General features: G+C 54.0%; 6 protein-coding genes and 1 pseudogene across 6 annotated transcripts, besides 7 other annotated features; 1 reads left to right on the forward strand and 6 right to left on the reverse strand.

Moving 5' to 3' along the window:
- Positions 1 to 28: part of a sequence feature (A-rich) that runs on past the window's edge.
- Positions 29 to 476: 448 nt separating this feature from the next.
- Positions 477 to 6,134, reverse strand: Tco025E_00245 (uncharacterized protein; the record flags this gene model as incomplete). Its single annotated transcript, XM_029367190.1, has 1 exon — positions 477 to 6,134. One exon carries the CDS (start codon positions 6,132 to 6,134, stop codon positions 477 to 479), a length of 5,658 nt encoding a protein of 1,885 aa, XP_029232715.1.
- Positions 6,135 to 6,145: 11 nt separating this feature from the next.
- Positions 6,146 to 6,202: a microsatellite.
- Positions 6,203 to 6,537: 335 nt separating this feature from the next.
- Tco025E_00246 (uncharacterized protein) lies at positions 6,538 to 7,536 on the reverse strand (the record flags this gene model as incomplete). The annotated part of the gene is made up of 1 exon (XM_029367191.1): positions 6,538 to 7,536. One exon carries the CDS (start codon positions 7,534 to 7,536, stop codon positions 6,538 to 6,540), a length of 999 nt encoding a protein of 332 aa, XP_029232716.1.
- Positions 7,537 to 7,775: 239 nt separating this feature from the next.
- Positions 7,776 to 7,793: a microsatellite.
- A 90-nt stretch (positions 7,794 to 7,883) lies between these two features.
- Positions 7,884 to 7,905: a microsatellite.
- A 97-nt stretch (positions 7,906 to 8,002) lies between these two features.
- Positions 8,003 to 8,022: a microsatellite.
- Positions 8,023 to 8,264: 242 nt separating this feature from the next.
- Positions 8,265 to 11,150, reverse strand: Tco025E_00247 (putative proteasome regulatory non-ATP-ase subunit 2; the record flags this gene model as incomplete). The annotated part of the gene is made up of 1 exon (XM_029367192.1): positions 8,265 to 11,150. The coding sequence occupies one exon, from the start codon at positions 11,148 to 11,150 to the stop codon at positions 8,265 to 8,267; it is 2,886 nt and encodes a 961-aa protein (XP_029232717.1).
- Positions 11,151 to 11,276: 126 nt separating this feature from the next.
- Tco025E_00248 (hypothetical protein) lies at positions 11,277 to 11,536 on the forward strand (annotated as a pseudogene).
- A 222-nt stretch (positions 11,537 to 11,758) lies between these two features.
- Tco025E_00249 (putative RNA methyltransferase) lies at positions 11,759 to 13,348 on the reverse strand (the record flags this gene model as incomplete). The annotated part of the gene is made up of 1 exon (XM_029367193.1): positions 11,759 to 13,348. One exon carries the CDS (start codon positions 13,346 to 13,348, stop codon positions 11,759 to 11,761), a length of 1,590 nt encoding a protein of 529 aa, XP_029232718.1.
- Positions 13,349 to 13,558: 210 nt separating this feature from the next.
- On the reverse strand, positions 13,559 to 15,106 carry Tco025E_00250 (uncharacterized protein; the record flags this gene model as incomplete). The annotated part of the gene is made up of 1 exon (XM_029367194.1): positions 13,559 to 15,106. The coding sequence occupies one exon, from the start codon at positions 15,104 to 15,106 to the stop codon at positions 13,559 to 13,561; it is 1,548 nt and encodes a 515-aa protein (XP_029232719.1).
- A 299-nt stretch (positions 15,107 to 15,405) lies between these two features.
- Tco025E_00251 (putative protein kinase) lies at positions 15,406 to 19,368 on the reverse strand (the record flags this gene model as incomplete). Its single annotated transcript, XM_029367195.1, has 1 exon — positions 15,406 to 19,368. One exon carries the CDS (start codon positions 19,366 to 19,368, stop codon positions 15,406 to 15,408), a length of 3,963 nt encoding a protein of 1,320 aa, XP_029232720.1.
- Positions 19,369 to 19,579: 211 nt separating this feature from the next.
- Positions 19,580 to 19,637: a microsatellite.
- Positions 19,638 to 19,887: 250 nt separating this feature from the next.
- Positions 19,888 to 19,916: a microsatellite.

Here is a 19,916-nt window from a genome sequence, read left to right on the forward strand (position 1 = left end):
AGATAGAGATAGAAAGAGAGATAGAGAAGCAGACATGCCCCGCCACTGCACACTCTGCAGGAAACGAAATAACGGCAACAAACACAACACCACACACATAAAATGAGCAGCCGCCTCAAAGGAGGTTGGAGCAAAATGCAAAATAAAATAAAAGTAAGCAACGGGTGGGGGTGGGGGGAAACGCACATACTTAGATGCATCACACAAGACCCTGGTTCCAAACATTTCTTCGTTGCCTTGGCATCATTTCTTCTGTTTTATTTTAGTTTTTCGGCTGTATTACCCAAAGCCAGTTCATTACTATTTTTAAACTTCTTTTACATAGCGCAATTTCTTGGAGAAGGCCACAATAAAGCTACATCAATAACCATAAGCGCATAGGTGTGCACCTATATACATATACATATTTGATTAGACTAGCATGTGCAAGTCAACCACTACTAATAGGGCTACCGCTGCTTAGACTAACACTTGCTTCACTTCCTCGGTGTTCCGTCCCTCCACTCAAGCTGCGGAGAAAAACGCAGAATGGGACGCTGAAACGGCGCGGCGTAGCGAGAGCGTCGCCCCTGACGGAGGCGCACAGCAGAAGTCGTGAACGGCCCCACGAATGTACGCTTGTAACCGTACAGTAGATGGTGCGACGCTTCTTTGCGAGCTTGCTGCCGCACGATACGAAGTGGATACATCCGTTGCTGTTTGGCAAGACACATTGCCCGATGAACAACGCGCAGCTGACGCGAGAGATGCGGTGGTGCGGGCTCCCAAACAAATCGTTCCTCCATGACGCGATCCCTCACGTAGAAGGGAATCCACCCGCCCACGCGGCCGGTTTTGCGGTCCAGGAGTTGGATAAGCTTCTGCAAATTGAGCACACGACGTCTCTCAAAATGCCATGAGAAGAGAACGGAGCGATAAATAAAGCGGTCCACGGCGGAACGGAGGGCAAGGTTGGACTCTAACTCCCGCCGCCGCCACATGCGGCGCATCTCCATAAGAATATAGGCCACAATTTTCTTTGCGCGACGCTGCTCCTCTAGAATTTGGTCAAACCCATTCGTAACGCCACTCTTCATGGTATCGCCGTGTTGCTTTCCAGAGGGGAGTGACAGCAGACTCTCGTTGGTCAAACTCCACGCCTGAGACACCCCCCCCACTTCTCGTGCACTTGGACCCGTACTACCACTACTAGTTCCAATGGGGAAGGAGCCACCGAATTGTAACTCCGTCACAGATACTTGGCGATGGGTTATGGCGTGACTCTGCCTTCGATTAGACGCAACAACCAACCTCTCGTCCAGCTTGCTATCACCCATGACACGCGTCACGGTCTCTCTTCTAACTTTTTCTCGTTTTTCCTCCTCCTGAACCCTCATTGTGGCGCGCTTGATGAGCTCATCAACAACGCAGTCGTAGCGAGCAGGGTCCTGCATAAAAAGCGCCTTTGCCTCTTCCTCCCCCGCTTCCAAGTCTTCTACTTCTTGAGCCACTTCATGGCTGTAAAGAGCAGAAAGCGGTGGAAGTTCCGCGTAGCGCATGCCATCAAACTTCGTATTTTTCGTGACTGCCGCCGTCGCAGTTGCAGTTGTGTTGGTAGACTGAGAGATGGGAATCCGGTTACTGTGAGACCTGGCTTGACGCGCAAAACTATGCAGAGATATGCGGATCTCCTCCGCGACCCCTTCTGCCTGCAATGACTTTCCTTCCGTCTTTCCTTTTTGCATGCTGCTAAGAAGCGGCGTCGGTCCCACAGTGTCCATAGCTTCAGGAACAAGAATTGCGACTCTTCCACCTGGTCGAACATCTGTGTATGCATATTGGCGCGTGGGGGTGGCGGGCCTCTCTTGCGGAGGAATTTCATAGTCCCATGCGCTGTGGCGACTCGGGGGCCCAGGTGGAGGCGTTTCACTCTTTTTTGCCTTGCTGACACCCGCCAACAGCGCATTTACATTAAACGCAGCATCCTCCCGGGTTGCTGAAACAGCTGACTTCGCCCGCAACAACTCCGCAACGGAAATCGCCCCTTTGCTCTCCATGCGGCTCCGTCGCTCCACCAAGGAGGCGATTTCCGTGGGAGTACGTGCATCCTCTCTGGCTTTGATGGCGTCTGGTGTGGGGGAAACAGCATGGTCGTGAGGATGAGCCGCGAGGCATTCCTCACAATAGTACACAGGGACGGAAGATTCACCCATGGCTGCAAAGGATGAAAAGCGACCGTCCAAGGCTACAGGTTGAGCTGAAGACTCCCTCACCAGCTCGACGCTTGGTTGCTGCGAGAAATCAACAGCTGCAGAGAAATTCCCTGAAGACACCTTCTCAGGAAAAACTGCTCTGTTGATGAATGCCCTTTCCTTGCTATCAACACTGTCCTGCAACGCAGCTGAAGCAGAGATACTCCGCAACTTTTGGGCTTCGGTGAATGATCCCAACGGGAACGCCGCCCCGTACCCCGGTGTTGCTGGCGAGAGTTGCTCCTTCACTTCACCCTGCGGTTCCAGAGATGCTCGGCCTTGTTGTGATTGAGATACGCTCTGGTGGCGCCACAACGCTGCTGACCCAGCGCGCAGCGGGGTTTCATCACTTTGCTTAGAAACAGAAAAGCCGTCCTTTTCCAGTTGGCGATCAGTCCCTAACAGTTCCTCGTCTGCAATGCGATTAAGAATACCAGCCACAAACTCATCCGCCTGCGAGGACTCTTCTTGACCAGCAGAGTGCAGCACTGCCGCAATTAGTTCCTCCTCTGTACTCCCTCTCGGACGGAGCCGCGCACTCGGATACCGCTGTGACGCGGAGCTGGAAGCAGAGTAGGCAGGAGTAGCACCCTCCACACTACCCCTCCCTCTCCCAGCAAGAGCTTTTTCCGCCTCGTTCGTCGCTTTCGTTTCACCACTTACCACCTTTGGAAGAAAAGGACTCTTCTCAGAAGGACGCCTCCACGATGTCGAAGGAGCTTGCCACTCAGATGCCTGCAATACTGATAATACCACACAATTATTTTCAAATGCTTCATCATCTTCATTTGGATGAGCAACTCCCCATTCACCTACTCGAGTTACGCCTGCCAAATCGCTAGCTGCTTCACTCACTCGACCCTTTCTAATTTCAGGCCCTGTTTCACCTCCTTTCGTGGGTTCCTTGGTAGTTATTGATGCCCTTCCCTTGACAGTCGTTGCGGCTTCCTTGGGCCTTGTCTGGGTAGCATTCATGGCACTCTTCCGCCGTCTGGCTTCTTCTTGCTGTTCCCCCAAGTCTCCTTCGACTGGAATGACACTGACGCCCCACTCATTCACCTTATTCATCACGACATTATCTCCCGACAAACTACTCCCAGCAGGAGAATTCATTCCGGATTCAAGATCCTCGGTGCCTTTAATGGGTCTTAACAACAGAGGATTAAACTTCTGTCTGGACAATTCACGCCGAATACCAACTGCCGTGTCCTGCTTCTGATCCGCCGTCTTGTTTCCTTGTACTGGTGGTTCCGTTGCGCCTGCCGCCTCCTCGGGGAGCTCATCCTCTTCCGTTACTGCTTCCTTTTCCCCTTGCTCAGATTGAGCAAGGAGTCTCTCCTTCAATTGCGTCTCAACGCTATTATCTAACGATTCCTTTGACGCTTTGGATGCGGCTGAGGGAGTAATCTTCGATGGCCTGGAAACAGAGGGTAACCGTGATGAGTGTTTCTTGTCCATAACCCCTTTTGCTTGCGGTTCCTCTTTAACTGGGGCCCCTTCGTGAAAGTTCAGCGCCCCATCAAATACTACTTCGCGTCCTTTTTTTATGGGATTCAGTGTCAACACCGACTGGGTGCCAAAAGGGGGCAAATCCACCGCAATTGTTTTATTCTTGACCAGGTAGTTGAGTAGTGACTTTATCTTGAGGTTTTTTAGTTTTGATACATTTGTCTCCACGGTCGCCTGCTGTGGGGTGTCGGACTGATTGATAGCGTACAAGGTGTAACTTTCAAAATCTAGCCGGCTCTTTTCCTTCGCTGTTGCGTCCTCTGTTGTATCACTGGCCTCCTTGTCCGCGGCAGTTCCCTGCTTCTTTGGCCCCTTCTTCTTCGTCTTCTTCTTCCCCGTTGTTGAACTCAGTGATCCAGTGACGCCCCGCCGCTGCCCCCGCCCCTTTAGCAGGAACAGGATACCTTTGCCGATCTCCATTGAAAACACTATTGATTCATCGTATGCGCCTACGGACTCAGTTGGAACCGCGGCCTCTTCACGGGGCACCTCCGGCGGAGCCACCTCCGTAACTGCCGTCATGGAGCTCTTCTCTAGCAACTCTGCGGTAACTTCAAGTGCCGTGCCAATTGACTTCTGACTCCGCGGTGTTGGAGTTCTTGCCGATGTTTTTACTTGCCACGTTGAGAGCAATGCAGCTTCGTCATTCAGAGAGTCGTTTCCGTGTTGTTGTCGTGCATTCTTTTTTTCAGCCAATAGTCGTGCCACCTCTTCACTGTACTCCTCCTGCGTTTTTTGCCTTTTACTCTGCTTCTTCTCTTTGCACTGTCTAAAGTAATAATTGTAGTTAAAACTATAGTAAAGCTGCTGCAGGATTTCAAAGAGATCAACCCGCAGGGGACGCACCTCCACTGCGGGATGGGCCGGCTCCAACCATGAATTGGTCGCTGGAACTTCGAAGCCCGCCGATTGCCGCCTGGAAGAGGAGGACTCTTGTCCAAAGTTTGTTGTGCCCTGCGTTAGTGCTTGATCCTCGGACTCCTCTGCCGGGGCGGTGGCGAGTGTGCCGGGGTCTCTGCTTGTCGCGGATTGGAGCTGCTGAACCATGTCAGAGTTTCGCGCCGTTGAGTCACGCAGCGTGGAAAAGCGATGCGCTTCACGAACGTCCGTCCCTGCGGCGCTCAGGCATGGCAGTATTTCTTGTCCGTCCTGCGTCTTCCTCCTGGCCTCCGCTGCTGCTTCAGCTCCGGCGTCCTTTTCCTTCATCAGCTGAAACTCTTCTTCACTGGCATCGATAGCGTCATACATGAACTGAAGCAGTTTCAAGCCTGCTGCCTCCACGGCGCGGCATCCAGGAGACTCCACCTCTACGGAGAATCCAACGAGTTCATCCGCCTTTGTATCCTCCTGCCCTTGCACTGTTGTCATGTCGCCGCTGAGGCGTGTTAACTCCAGCAGATTCGTACCTGGTGCCACCAGCGAGGGTGAAAAACTTTCCCCCGTAGCCTTTAAAGAGGACTCCGGGGTTCGTAACTGCGAAAATGACTCCCTCTGTTTTTGCTGATGTGCTGGTTGCTGCTCCTCTTGACGCAGCTGCAGGGTTTCCGTCATCGCCGCCACAACGGCGGAGGTGGAGGTGGCATTGGGACTGGAGGAATCATCGCCCAAATTCGCGTACTGTGCGCATGGCCCCTGCAGCTCCATTGATTCAATGAGCCAAAGAAGCTCCGACATATTTGACGACACGCGGTCGGCAGAGATAGACGGTGGCGGCTGTGGTTTGGTCGCCTTCGCCTCCGCTAGCTGCTGCTCCATTACAAACGTGACTCGCTTCAGTTCGTCTAGTGACACGTCGGGCGGAGACTCCCTCGCGAGAAAAGGAATATCACTAACAATGGAACGGCGATGGTACATAATTGTGTCTGACTCATCCAAGGGGTGCCCTAGTCGCTGCATCTCCTCACGGACATTTTGCTGCCGCGCTGCGAAGAGAATGAGCTTTGCCACTTCCAACTGCACCATGTGTCTTCGACGCCGCGCTGGTGACATGGGCGCCTTGGCGGTGTTAGATGCATTCTGCAAAATGGCCTCAGCGAGACCAACCTTCATTCTTACCGAGTTGAGTCGGCGCTGCAGCGGCGATTCTACGGAACTACATACGGAATTGCTGTACACACTGGTCTGTGACCCTGTAGGTTTCAAGCGGCCTCTCTTAGGTGAGAAGTGAAGGCTCTCATTTTTTGGCGTCAGAAAAGATACGGGTGTTGAGGCAGGCCCTGCGCGGGTCTTGCGGTTGCTTCTGCCGTCCCCACTGGCCACGGAAAACCCAATCGAAGAGGTAACGGAAGCAGTGGAGGGCCGCCGTCTTGCGCCGCGACTGTCTGGCCGTGACGATCGTGACTGCACGGCCTCTGAGCCTAAACCCTCGGAAAGCGACACCCCTTGCCGTGACATGCTGCCTTCTAATATATACGAGTATGTATATATGAATATATATGAGTATATATATATATGTATGTCTGCCCGACGCCGTCAGAGACAGAGAGAGACGCAAAGAGCTCCGCTCTTTCTCCAATTTGCTGTCTAGATGAAGTTTCTGCCCTCGCAAAGAATATTTGCCCCCTCCCAAAAAGCAGGCAGAAAAGGAGTAACAAAGGTGAGGAAAACAAAAAAAAAAAAAGGGGGGGGGGGGCAAAGGTACACGAGGAAGAGATAGAGACGACACACACACACATCAGCGACAGCAATGGGGGTGTGAATCCTTCGCACAGTTGCGTGTCAAACGGGCCACGCTGCCCCAGTTGAGGAAAGCCGAAGAATAATAACGGCAACTGACAAATAAATTGGCAAGGAGTCGTCAGAGAAACAGAGGGAGCTCCACAAAATGAGGGTATATAATTTTCTCCTGCAGAATTGCACGAATTTCGCTTAAAACGAACTGCGAGATGACACTCTCCTCCGTGAACACCGCATCGTCCTCCTCCGAGCCAAGATGGCTGCTAGTCACCTGCGTCCACGCGTCGGATGCCTCCACGTCTTCTCCCACCGATGGAACCCCATCCGCGTGGCCCGGTGAACCTGACGCTCCTCCCTGCCGTTCCCCAAATACGGCCTTAATGTTCATTCGCGTTATGGGTGAGGTTGAGAGCTTCCCCGGCTCCATCCAAACACGGCAGTTGTTGCGGTGAAGGTTGATGGAGAGATAAAAATCCATATCCAGCTTCGACACGAGGAGAGTTATCGGCATGCGCACAGGCAAACTAATAGGGCCAAGGGGAATGTCGTGACGCAGCACACATGACAACAACAGCCGCATGGAGCCACCATACGTAACATGCAGAGAGACGTAAAGTCCCCCTGGACCAATGAATGGGGCAAGCGCATCCTTAGCTTGAGCAGGAGGGGAGTTGTTTTGTGAAAGACTACCGCCCAACCATGTTCCAGGCATTCGCTTCGTCGCAGACGAAGCAGAACACGCACCCACCAAGGAGTCCACTTCACTTGCGTACTCGCAGCCGTGCTGTGAGGAAACCGAAGAAGAGAGACGGAAGGGGGCGCAGTGCGACACCGCTTCCGGGCGGCCGTGGACAGGGTCATGCGTGGTGGAACTCGCCCTGCTAAAGTCTTGCGCGTCGTCAAGTTCTAGAATCTCAATGAATGGAGGCACAATGCCCCATTCAATGCCTGTGACACGAAGCGTCTCGACACGAGTGGAGCCGCGTCCCGCGGGGGAGTCAGCATCCTCTGCGAGTGTGGCGCGCCGCCAAAGCTCCTCCTCCAATCTAGCATTCACTAGTGCCCGAATCGCCTCGGCAGCCGTGACGTCGAGACGGTCCCAGTTAAACTGCAGATTCATTCAGTGTGACTTCTTCTTCCCCCACAGACCCCCTTGTGTTTCTAGTAAAAAATGGAGAAAACGTTTGCCGCAGTCACACATTAGCATGCACCCTACTCACGCAGAGAGGCATGCAGACCATCGGTATTGGAGCAGGAAGGGGAGTGAGTGCAAGGGAATACAGTCCTATTCAGCGAGGATTGTGGCCGGCCAATGCAACACCCTTTTCAAAGAAGGCCCGAGAAGTATTTCGCACCTGCATATATATATATATATATGCATTGCCTTCCGAACGTAGTTTGCCTCATTGGGTCTACAGTCACATTTTTTCCCTCCCTTTGTAACCCACAGGCAGTAATATTCATCCAACACACACACGCACACACACACGAAGAGAAGTAGCAGTACGGAAAAACAAAAGGAAAACAAGAGCAGTTTTCCTTTCCAACGCTCTGGGACTTCTTGCTGGCATCCGGTGAAGCGTGCGCACACACACACACACACACATGTGCCCACGCCCACGCCCACGCCCATTAGCACAACCAACAACGTAAATCAATAAACATAAACAAATAACACGTCGATCCCGTCCAAATACATTCCCTACTCATGCCTTTTTCATTCTTCTTCCGCCTCTCCCTCTCTCATCCCAGCAGTTTCTTCTTTTGCTGTTCTCGCTTGAGCCCACCGTTCACCCTTTTTTTTTGTTTGTTTGTCTCCCCCCTTCTGTCCTTCTTTTCTTGCTTGGTTTAGGGCCAAGTAAACGGCTCGGGCGGCGGCGCATCGTCGGCGCTATTCCAACCCACGTCACTCACAATCTTCTGCTTTCCGTCGGATGGCTTAGTATCGCGCAGCAGACAGATACCCGTTGGGTTGGGTTTAAGCGGCACGTAACGTCCATCGACATCGTGCGAGATGACGGCGAACTGTCGTGCCGTCACACGACTCGGGTTTTTCAGAATTTCGAAGGTCGGCTCCGGCTCCTTCTTCTTCTCCGTCTCCGCACCCAACGGTGTGAGTGCTGGTTCGGCGGCAGAGGCACCTTTTGCCGCCGCTGCGGCCTCCGCAACGTCGAGTGCTTTGCCGGTGCTGCTCATCCGCTTCAGCCGGTTAAACTGTTCCTCCCGCTTTGTGGTGGAGAGAACGACCGCCTTCACAGCGGCAGCCCTGGCCTCCTTCTTCTCAGCAAGAACGCTCTTGGGAAGCGCAAAGCGGCTCGGTGGCGCATTTGATTTTAACCTGTACTCCGGGACATCTAAGTTGTCATTAAGGCCGATGAAACAGGTCGGCCGCATCGCCAGTGTAATCATCAGCAGATAGGGGAACCAGTACCAGTGTTGCAGGAACACAAACATGCCGACCACGGCCTTGTCCAGGCGATGACGTTGGCGGTGCAGCGCGAAGGTGCAATTACGACCCCCTGCGTCCAAGAGACCGGTTGCGATAATGCTTCCAAATTTTGAGCACATGTCCTCCTTGCGACCGGCAATCTTTTTGCTGAGAATGTCACGAAACTCCTTCACCTTGGGGTTCTCCGTCGCGGTCACCTGCACCAAGACGATGGAGAGCGCGATGTACGCGCCTTGCCGAACAAAATCCACCAAGTCGTCCTTCAACGTCCAAAGCACTTCAATGACGGCGTTATCGCCCGTTCCTGCGGCTGCCACCGCCAATGCCATACCCACACCGTAGCGGATATGTGGATTGTAACTGTCAACCAGGACACGGGTGAGCTCTAAACAGAGCGCGGGGTCTTTTATAGTGAGAAACCCAATCATAGTGGTGGCATTGCGCCTAACGTCGTCCGAGGTGTCCTTGACTGCCACGCTCAACAAACGTTCGAGAACCTTTGTATTTTCCGCCCCGGCATACCCAAGACCCAGCATGAAACAACCCCCTAACCGCACCCATGGATCGGAATCCTCCAGAAGTTCATTCGCCACTCCCCAACACTCATCTTCGCGACCAAGCATCATGAGTGCTACCGCCATGGAAATGCCTCGGATAGTCTTCTCCTTCTGGTTATCCTCAGCTGCCAGGGTTCGCATACTCTGAATAGCGCCTCGGTTCCCGCTTCCCATCATAAGCAATCCGATGCCAAGAGCCGCACCCTCACTTGCGACGGCATCACAACCACTTACACAGGCAAAAAGAGAATCAAAAAGCTCTTCATCTTTCAGTCCCATTGCCGCAAGACCAATGCCTAACGAGGCACCGTGAATTATTTGCTCACTGGTACTGTACTTTCTTAGTGCATTTTTAAGGTAGTCAATCATTTTAAGGTTTCTAGTCACAACAACAGGGGCATGAATAAGTCCTAATGCATAGAGGGCGCCTGCTTCTTGGTATGGCAACATACCCACACTTTCCTTTGGTAGATACGGCTCCACCACAGTGAGTCCTTCATCAATGTGACCCCGGTGAATGGCACCAATGGAGGCCGTAACAACAAATTTTGCCCAATAATTTGCTCGAGATAACCAATCCATATTACCTCGAAGAAACGCATCGATGGTAGTTCCAGTGTACATAAGAGCATGGGCAATCACAGTGGCGTTGTGTGGCACAGATTTTTTGGAATCAATAGACTGTTTGATGTGGTTGAGAATGTGTATGTCCGCATTGCATTGAGCATATAGGAATTTCAGGTAAAAAGAAGCAGAAGTTTCTCCTGTAAGAACGGCGAGGAGTTTTTGTTGTGGGTCGGAGAGGTTTTTGTCATCTACTTCCTTTGCCGAAGTGGTTTCTCCCTCATTCTGCGATGGTGACGAGGTCAAGGCCGGATGTGCCTCCGCCGACTCCTTTTCAACTGCAGCCACAACTGCAGAGAGAAATTCTTGGTTTCCATGTTCGTACAGGTCGAATGCAAGTTGGTAGGCTGTCGCCTTGTCACCGGATTGCATCAAATCAGCTATGAGCTTCGTCGTGGACGCCGAGTCACCCAGGAAGAGGAGACACTGTGCCCGGGAGAAGTAGTCAATGGTGCTCAGACCCCCCTGGGCGTACAGCTCCGACAACAGACGCAGTATTTTCCGCCTGAAGCCAATATCCCGAAGCAGGACACTGGCCAAGTCAAAGGTGTAGTTAAGAATGGCAGCCGACTTTGTGAGAGCAATTTCTTGGCGAAGGACCTTCTCCAGGAAATCAAGGCGGCGGGCACGAATGGTGAAACCGACCAGTTCCCGCACGGGTGTCCCTTCCTGCAGGATCCACTTGTTGGTCAGGGCCGTAAAGAGGTTGTCCAGGCGAGGATCAAGCTTTCCACGCGTCTCCTCCGGCTGCTCCTGATACTGCACGAACTGATCAATGCAGCAACTTAGAATGGTGTCGGTGAAGAGTGAGCGTTCCACATAGTTGAAGGCGGTTCCCGCCTCGAGAGCAAAGTGCACAGAGTCATTGTAAGCGCCAAGGTGAAAATGCACGTTAGAGGCGACAAGCGCTGCAAGCATTCGAGTATCCTCGGAGAGATCACTTGACTCGTGAAGTTCCTCAATCAACGGGAGATCGGGGCTGATCTCATACCAGTAGGTGTCCACCAGCTCCCGCAGACGCTTGAGTGCAAACCGGAGTACATCTGGGTCACTCTCACTTAGTAGAGCCAGGACACCTTTGGAAGATGAGAGACCAACGACCATGTTTCTTTTTGTTTTCCACTCCGCGTGAAGTTGATTCCTCCTTCGTGCAGACCTCCTCGCTTTTATTCTTCTTCTCTCCTTCTCCTCAGAGCCGTTGCCTCCGGTTCTCCCTTTCCTTCCCACTTGATTATTTCTTTTCCCTTTCCTTTTTTTTGGGAGGAGTTTTCAACGTATTCCACACTCCCCTTTTCGCCTCGTGACGCGACCTCTTAACGTCGCAACCCACTCCCCTTTCTGTGCTTCCCTTTTTGCTTCTCTGCGTGTGTCGCGGTTCAACTACCGGTGCGTGCCCTTCTGCTCTGTTGTGCTCTTGCCCTTTTTTTCCTTTTACAGTGTTTCTTTCGTTGCCGCAGGAGGGGCACGTGGAAAAGAGAGAAATAAGAAAAGGAAGAAGGCGCGGGAAATACACGGGCTCCGGAGGCGTCTTCTTTACCTGCACCCTCACTTCCCACAGGACAAGGAGAAGCGGATGTGAGCGGGGGACACAAAAACTTTTCGGTTACACGTGGGGGTTTAATCAGTGTCGTTGGCAACAGTCTTTTTTTGTTTTGCTTTTTTGCTTCCCCTGCCCCCACTTTTTCTTTCTCCCAATTTCTTTCTTCGAGTTTTTAAACGGTGCGATCGAAGCGGGCCACGTAAAAACCGTTGGTGGCGTCGGCGACGGGGTCGCAGCGGATGGTGTGGTCCAGCGGAAACGCGTCGCCCTCGCACTTGTGCCCGCGCGTGTTCCACGTGGTCGGCATGATGCTGCTCAGCGTCCAGCCACGCGCCTGCACCCGCGCGTCCTCTAGCACCTGCCGCACCACACACTCGTTCTCCTCCTCGTGCACGGAGCAGGTGGAGTACACAACAGTGCGGCAATTGTCAAAGGAGAGTAGGGCATGCGCCAAAAGCTTCCGCTGCAGCCGCGCAAGCCCCATGACGCGATCGGCGTTGCTGGCGAATTCAGCGCCGTGCTCTTCAGGGCTAATGGCCCCAGACTCAGTGTTGCCGGCCACACCCTCGCCCTTGCCGTCTTCCTTGGCGTCGGCGGCACGGGCTTGGCGTTGCCGCATGAGCGAAACATCTACGCGCGTCCAAACCCCGCTCGCGCTGCAACTTGGGTCCAGCAGAATTCCCTCAGTTGCCTCACGATCCGCAGAGGACATCTGGAAAAAGTCCATGTTGACGACATTCACGTAGTCACTGGCGCCGAGGCTTTGGACGCGGTTGCGCAGCAGCTCCGCGCGCTTCTCGTCGCGCTCCACCGCCATGATTTTCACAGTTGGGGCACCCAGCGCCGCGAGATGCGTTGTTTTGTTGCCAGGGGCGGCACAGGCGTCAACGATGTACTCAAGCGGTGCGGGGGCCGCGATGGACGACGCCCTAACCACCTCCACCGCCTCCAACAGGACGCATGCGGGCAGACACGACGCACGATCTTGCAGGACGAGCTGACCGCTCCGCACCGCGGGGTGGGCGTGAAGATCGGTGCCTGCGGGAAAGACAAGCAGCGACGGTACAACAGGATCTACAGTGAAAGCCGGCAAGGTGCGAAACCCCTTCGCATAGTGTTGTTTTTTTTGCTGCTGCAACTGAGGTTTCGCCCCATCTTCACGGCCGCGCTTCTCGGCAGCTCGCTGGAGACGCTCGACCAGGCTCTCCATGTCAATCTTCAACGTGTTCACGCGCGCGTACCGTGGAATCAGCAGCTCGGCTGCCTGAGTCGCCGTATCGCCATCGCCCGAGGGGCGTGGCTGCGCGCCCTTGTGAGGGCGACTGTAATTGCCCCCGTCCCCGTTATTTTGGTTACCATCCCCCTCCCCGCCCCGGTTGCTACCGTCCTCGGCAAAAGGCTCATGCGCACGTGGGGGAATGACGTGGTGCTTCTTCACGTGCCAATACGCCTCCCGCAGATACGGCGCGGACTTTTGGATCGCCTGCGCCGTCGTATCGCGATTGGTGTTCAGCCCTTTTCCCAACACGACGTCGTACGCCATGCAGATGGCGAACCCCTTGTTGGCGCGCGGGTAGTACTTGAAGAACTCTGCCTGATCGAGGACGTCCTGCAGGAGGTCGTGATGCCGCAGCGTTTCGCACACCACCGCATACGTCTGCTTCTTCTTCTGCATCTCCTTGCGAAGGCAGAGAGCCTTTGCGGTGCCATTGCCCTCACGGACGGCGCGCACAATCTCGCTGGCCTGCCGGTAGACATCCATCTTCCTTCCTGTCCTTCACCACTACCACTGCCCCTCACTTCATCATCGTCGGCGGCCGACGTCAAGGAAGCCGACGGAGAAAAAGAAAACTCGCACAAACAGAAAATAACCAGACGACAACTCCCCGACATCAGAGCAACACACACCACAACACAGCAGATGCATATTGCGTCTACACGGTTATTAAACTGCCCTTTTACGGCGCACATCTTAATCGTAGTGCTCCCACACACGCGTGCGGCACGAAGCCCCTTCCACAGAACGTGATGACTTCAACCAGTTTGCATCGAGGCAAAAATCACCGCGAAATAAACGTCGCACACCGAGGTCTGCCCTATAGGGGTTTTGAATGTACCACGCCAACTGGCGGGCATGTCTTACGCAGAACCGCTCCAGCCTTGTAAGCGGCAGCCGCTGTTGCTGGGATCCTCCCCCGTTGTTAACGTTCTCGGCGCCACCACCCGCCGCCGCCTTGTCCTTGGCCAAGCAAACCACAATGCTCTGGTCACACCCTGCAACTCGCAATGCCTGCACGGAGTCAAAACCGCGCGCCAGAAACTGCTCCTCCAGTGTCCCTTGTAGTGGCAAAATGTGCGCATTCACAATTAGCGCCCCGCCCGGGCGCAGGCGAGAACGGCACACATCAATGAGACTGACATCATGCATCATGCGCTCCTTCTCGGGGTCGTAGCAATCGAGAAATACAAGACCGTAGCGACGCTGATGAAGCGGACTCTTGCCTTCAGCCGTCTTGGGGTTGCCCCCTCGCAAGACCTCACGGGCATCCCCAACAATGAAGCGATAGTTTGGGTGCCGCTGCTTCCCGCGTGAAGCAACCCACACACGTGCAGACTCAGCTGTCGTCTCGGCTTCAACCTCCGCCCATGGTGGCACCTGGCCCTGCCGCTGGCAGGTTTCCAGCACGGCTGGTTCCACCTCCACAACGTCAATAGGCACATCAACAGGAAGGGCAGCATCCAAGCAGTTTCCAATCACATTTCCACCAAGGCCAAGGATAAGCACCGACGCGTGCTCGGCAGACGTCAGGAATGGAAACTGCGACGATGACGACAACGACGGCATCGCAGTAGTATTCTCAGTGCCCGTAGACATAACTTCAGATGTCGTCGTCTTCCTCGGCAGACGTGGCTCGCCACCTCTGGTCCTGAAAACCTCATCAGGGCTTTGCCAGAGGGCATACATCAGTAGCCCAAAGTGCACCATGTGGCGGGGATAACACTCCAGCTGAAGTACTCTTCCAGGCTGGCAAACAGACTGTAACGCGAAGGAGTGACGCACCGGTTGCTTGTACGCCGCCTGGTCAACAATATGAAGCGTGCGGAGTGTCAGCTGATGATACTCACACACTCCCTTCGCTGTCGTCGTCGTGGCCGTTGCGTTGCTCTTCTCATGTACCCTTCTTCGTCCCGCTTCATGTGAGGCGAACGGGTCGTACGTTGCGACGTCCAGCAAAGACTCGGCCCAAATCACACAGTACCCCTTAAGTACTTGGCATGCCATGCACGACAGCACACGGCATGTGCAGCTCTTTATGCGAACCTCCCTTTCACGCGTGGGGTCCCTGAACCGTTTACCTTGGCGCGAAACAGACGCCAACCTTCCCCCGTCACCGTCCCTAAGCTTGCGGTAGCTTGCCATTCCGGTGAAATGGCAGCAAATCTCACATGGAATGCGCTCCTCCGCCGCCCGCACAAGGGCAATAGTGTCGCTGCCTGCTGCATCCTGTTGTGCCGTCATTACTTTTGTTTGCCCACCCCCCCCTCGCCCCAGCAGTCCCAATAAAAGAAAAGTTTCCACACGCCCAGCCACTACAACAAGAAGGAATGATGAGGGCTCCACGAGAACGTCAACAAGTAAAGAAGTACAAAAAAAAAGGAATTAGCAGTAGTAGTAATCCCTATGAATGCATCGGTTTCTGAGGTGCGTCCAACCTCTGTCGTCCGTCTCTCGTCCGTTGGCAACACACAGCAATTGTGATCCCGTCAATGACAGGTCCAACAAGTAAAGCAAGTGTGTCACGCCTTCCTCTTTGCTCTCTACTCTGCATTGAGCCACACCGTCAGTGTACCGTCGCGAGACCCGGAGGCCAAGTAGGATGCATGGCCGTTTGATACAGCGCATAAAGTGAGAATGGCGTCCTCGTGGTGTCGCGGCACAACACCATCGGGCAGGCAACCATGATTGCTCGAGCGCAGCTCATTGAAATGGGCAGGCTGCACACTCGCAAAGTGCTTCCCCGCCTGTGCCTCTGCAATTCCTCCGCGGATAGTCCCAGCGTACACGGGGGACACGCACGGCGGGCAGACAAGAGTCTTGGATCGATTGGGAGCGGCCAGGCACCACTTTCGAATCCACATGTCATCTCCTGCCGTGATGACCACAGAGTGCTTTGGTTGAACCAACAACGCCCTCGTCGCCTCTCCGATTGTGTTGGGCTGCAGGGCCACTCGAGTCTCACCACTGGAGAGGTCCATCCAATGCACGGTCCCTGCCCGTGTTCCCAAAAACACTCCAGGACGGTTGGCATTCGCCAGAGAGAACGTGCATGCGGTGTCCGGGGCGACACACAGAATGGCATTCGCATTATTCATGAGACGGGTCTTCGCCCGGCTGCTTCCGTCGTTCTCGTAGCGATCGCCGCCGTTTCCGTTTCCAAGGCGGTAATTCTGCAGCAACATTTGAAAGCGAAGGTCAAACAAGGCAACTCCCCCCGTAAGTGTTACCACCGACGCCCCGTACGCTCGGGAGTCGAGAAAGAGGGGCGAAGCACCACTCGGTGGACCAACCACAGGTGGAAGCGTCGTCTGCCAGACTTCCTTCCCCGCCCTAGAGTCAATGGCGAAGACGCCGCCCAATGCCCCAGTCACGAGGGTGACGAAATCCCCGAGCGAGCAGGCGGAGGTCAGTGCGCTGCCGTCCAAAGAACGCTGCAAGACGATGTTGTTGCAGGTGACATCGAAAACACGCCACTCCCCGTCTGTGCCACCCATGCAGAGTAGTGGGCTCATTCCCCCCCGCAGGAAGTTTGTGAAGAGAAACGTGCTAGTGAGAGAGGCACCGATTTGCATACGGTGTGAGTAGTCCATCCCTTCTGAGCCAAGCGACCAAAGAACCGCCTCGCCCCGACTGCCGGCCGTCACCAACGTCCCATCCCTTGTCGCGGAGGAGCAGTAGATCCCGCCAAGATGGACCGTCTGCGTGAAGAAGGGCGCAGCGATCGGCTTTAGCTCCCTCGCGTTCCACGTGACGTTGGCCACAGCAGGGATGGAGGATTCTCCCCCTTGTTCTACGCCGCCTCGTGTGGGGTGCAAAGTACCGACAGCGTGCTTTCGCTCTGAGGCGTGTGACGCTAACCCGCTGGAGTCTCCATCACCTATTTGTGGTTGCTGCCGTAAAAGCACCCGCTTCTGCTCGCGCCAGGTTGGCAGAAAAGATAATTCCCATCTTGGCTTCTGGCAGCTGTCACGCAACCTCCCCGCCGCTCTCTCTGTTTGGGAGCTCTCTGGTTTGAACAAGCTTGAGTCAAATGTTACATCAACAGATGCCACCCGTGAAGCAAGCCCCCGCAACGAGCGCCTTGCGATCCCGAAGGATGTGCCATACTGCGGCATAACATGACTTGCGCTTCTGCACAACACACGCTCCTGCGAATCTGCGTCGCCACCTAGGAAGTGCACCTCTGCGTCCGTCGTCATCATCACCTGCTCCACGAGAGGAACACTATTTGACATTTCCAACTTCACAGCTGTGGGAAATGCGGAGATGCGAGAGAGCGGCACCGGGTGGCGCAACAACGGTCCAACAGCACACTCTAGATACATCCATACATCACTGACACGATGCGTGCGGGCCACCTTTTCAAGCATGCGAGATGTTGCTATGCTTACCCATTTATTGGAGCTCATAATGTGCGGTAACGCCTGATGCACCAAGGGCATAATGTCCCACACAGCGAGACACTTTTTCTCCACAATGGCGGCGAGGCTCTCAATGGTCCGTTCCAGGCAAGTCACATCCGTCTGTTTCAAGCCCTCTTCCAGGAAAAACCGCAGTGTCTTAAGCTTAGGTGCCTGCAGGTACAAATGACACAGTATAGCCTGTGGGTACAATTCTCGCTGAACATCAATAGCTGAAGCAATGGCTGTGGTGAGAAACGGGATGAGGTCGTCCTGTGCCCTTTCTTCTCCAAGGAAGGCCACCACATCCACCGTGCGTCGGAGCGTCACGACAACAATCGTTGTATGAGGATGCTTGTATAGCGAGCGAAGTGCATCCCAGCCACGGTCAAGAAGAGCATTAAGCTGCTCCCCAAAGCTGCTTTGCCACGCATTGGCAGAGGCAAGTGCCTGACGATGTTCTAAAAAGTTACGAGCTCGCAGTAAAATCTCCGGTAACTGGTCCGCAACCTCCACAATAAGAGCAACATCAGTGGTGTCTGTTTTAAGAAGATGTTCCACACAGGGCAGGACAAGGTCGTCAAAGATGGTTGCATCACTGGCGGAGAAAGGGGTAGAGTGGCATATCATAGACAACGTACGCAAAGCAAGTATACGGGCAACCACAGGGTGGCGCTCCATCTTCACGTAATGAAGAACATAAGGGAGTAGTGTGTCTTTCTGCACTTCCAACGAACAATGCGGAAGGATCTTCTGAAGGATAGAAATGAGCCGACAGAAGGCCTCATCCGTGATGAGGTGAAGACTGGCGTTAAGAATAACAGGAAGCAGCAGCTGCACACTCAGCTGCTTAGCCTCCTTAACGTGCGTCGGGTGACATTGCTTGGCGTCCGTGGAATGACAGTGCCGCTCCACCTCCTCAAGAATATCCTGCAGTCGAGAGTAGAGCAGCTGCACTTGTAGGTCGGGTGGGCGTGTCAGAAGTGGTGGAAGAATGTCACGATAAATAAAGTCAAAATACGAAGGAAACACCGACGGGGTGAAGGCCTCCAGCAACTGCCGCGCCGTGGGACGAGTGGCCGGTGGGTTGCACAACATTTCAAGAAGCATGCAGTGCACATTTGGGGGAACACCACGCTCCGTTAATAACTTTTGCACCATGAGCCCCCGTGCTTGCTGGGTATGCAGCAAGCGGAGACTAAGAGTGTCCGAGAGGGAAAAAAGCGGTTCCTCCGTGAAGATGTGTGCCAATACGCACGCCGCCGAAAAGATGTCCATCGCTTTCGTATGAACATTTGCGTTCAAATTCGAGGTGTTGAACGGAAGCGTCACGTCCAGAAACTTCTCAGGAGCCAAAAAACAAACATGCGTCTCATTCGTGTCGTAGTAGTAGTCAAACAAGGCCGGGTTGTTTGCCGGAAGAAGTCCGGGCTTGAAAGGGCAAATATCCGTCATGTAGAGCCACCCAGAGGTGTCCACCAAGACGTTGTCCGTCTTCAAGTCGCCATGAACGGCTTCCCATCCCTCGTGTAGCTGCACCAGTCCTTGTAGGAGCTGATACCCAGCAAAGAGACGTTCGCCCATGTTCCAATACGGTCGCGTGGCAAGTCGCTCTGAGAGCGAGTAGGCGACATACGATCGTTCAAGCATGCAAAACCTGTCATTGTGCACCTCCATCCGAGAGTAGAACAACACGTTACACGGCGGTGGGGCACGACCCCCACCCCCGGCAGCGGCCGTGCCTCGCGCGTCTGCCATTCGCTCATGAAGCTCCAGCAAATGGTCGTAGCAGAACTCCACCAACTGCTTCTGCGGTGTGTCACCGAGGGTGCGCACAAAGACTTTCAAAACAACATCACTGCCGCCGGCTAGCTGGGATGGGCGGCGCAGTGTCGCGTCCGTCTCGCGGCTTTCAGCCGCAGAAAGAAAGAAGGGACGCGAGCGTAACGTCTCCGTGGCGCCGTTTGCCGCACCCATCAGCTTCACACAGTGAAAGGAGCGGAAGTGATAACGGTGCTCTCCCCCGAGCGGCGCGACAAGAGCCAGTAAGGACGAGACATCGGCGACATTGACGGAGGTTGCCGCGGCCAGCTGGTTCCCCATAATATAACCCAATACCTAAATAAATATATATGTGTGCTCAGAGATGGAGAAACTGACTCAGTACGGCGTGCAGGTCGCCCTATACTCCACTGGAAGGCACTTGGATGAATCGCTTCTGCAACGGCATAACTAAACTGGATTCACAAGAGTCACAGAAAAGAGGATCCTTGCTCCTCCATAAACAATTATGCACATACGCACACAAAGATGCATATAAATAAATAAATACATACCTGGACATATATATATATATATGCATGTATATATATTTGCGACGGAGTTTGTACGTGCGCCGTCAGATATCTACACGCATACCTCTGCAATCCAGAGCGTATAGGAGGAGTAGGCGCATGTAAACACACAAAGAAGGTACCAAAAAGTAAACCACAGCAGCGACAAAACGGCGTTAGGCACAAGCAAGGGAAAAAAACAAACAAACAAACCTCATAACCCCCCCCCCTCTTTAAAAAAACTCCTCTTTTCAAACGCTCCCTTATAAAAGGACAGAAACGTCAACCTGAGAGAGAGAGAGAGAGAGAGAGAGAGAG

The sequence above is a fragment of the Trypanosoma conorhini genome (genome assembly GCF_003719485.1).
Source record: "Trypanosoma conorhini strain 025E chromosome Unknown Tco_14.4_contig_00004, whole genome shotgun sequence".
NCBI lineage: Eukaryota > Euglenozoa > Kinetoplastea > Trypanosomatida > Trypanosomatidae > Trypanosoma > Trypanosoma conorhini.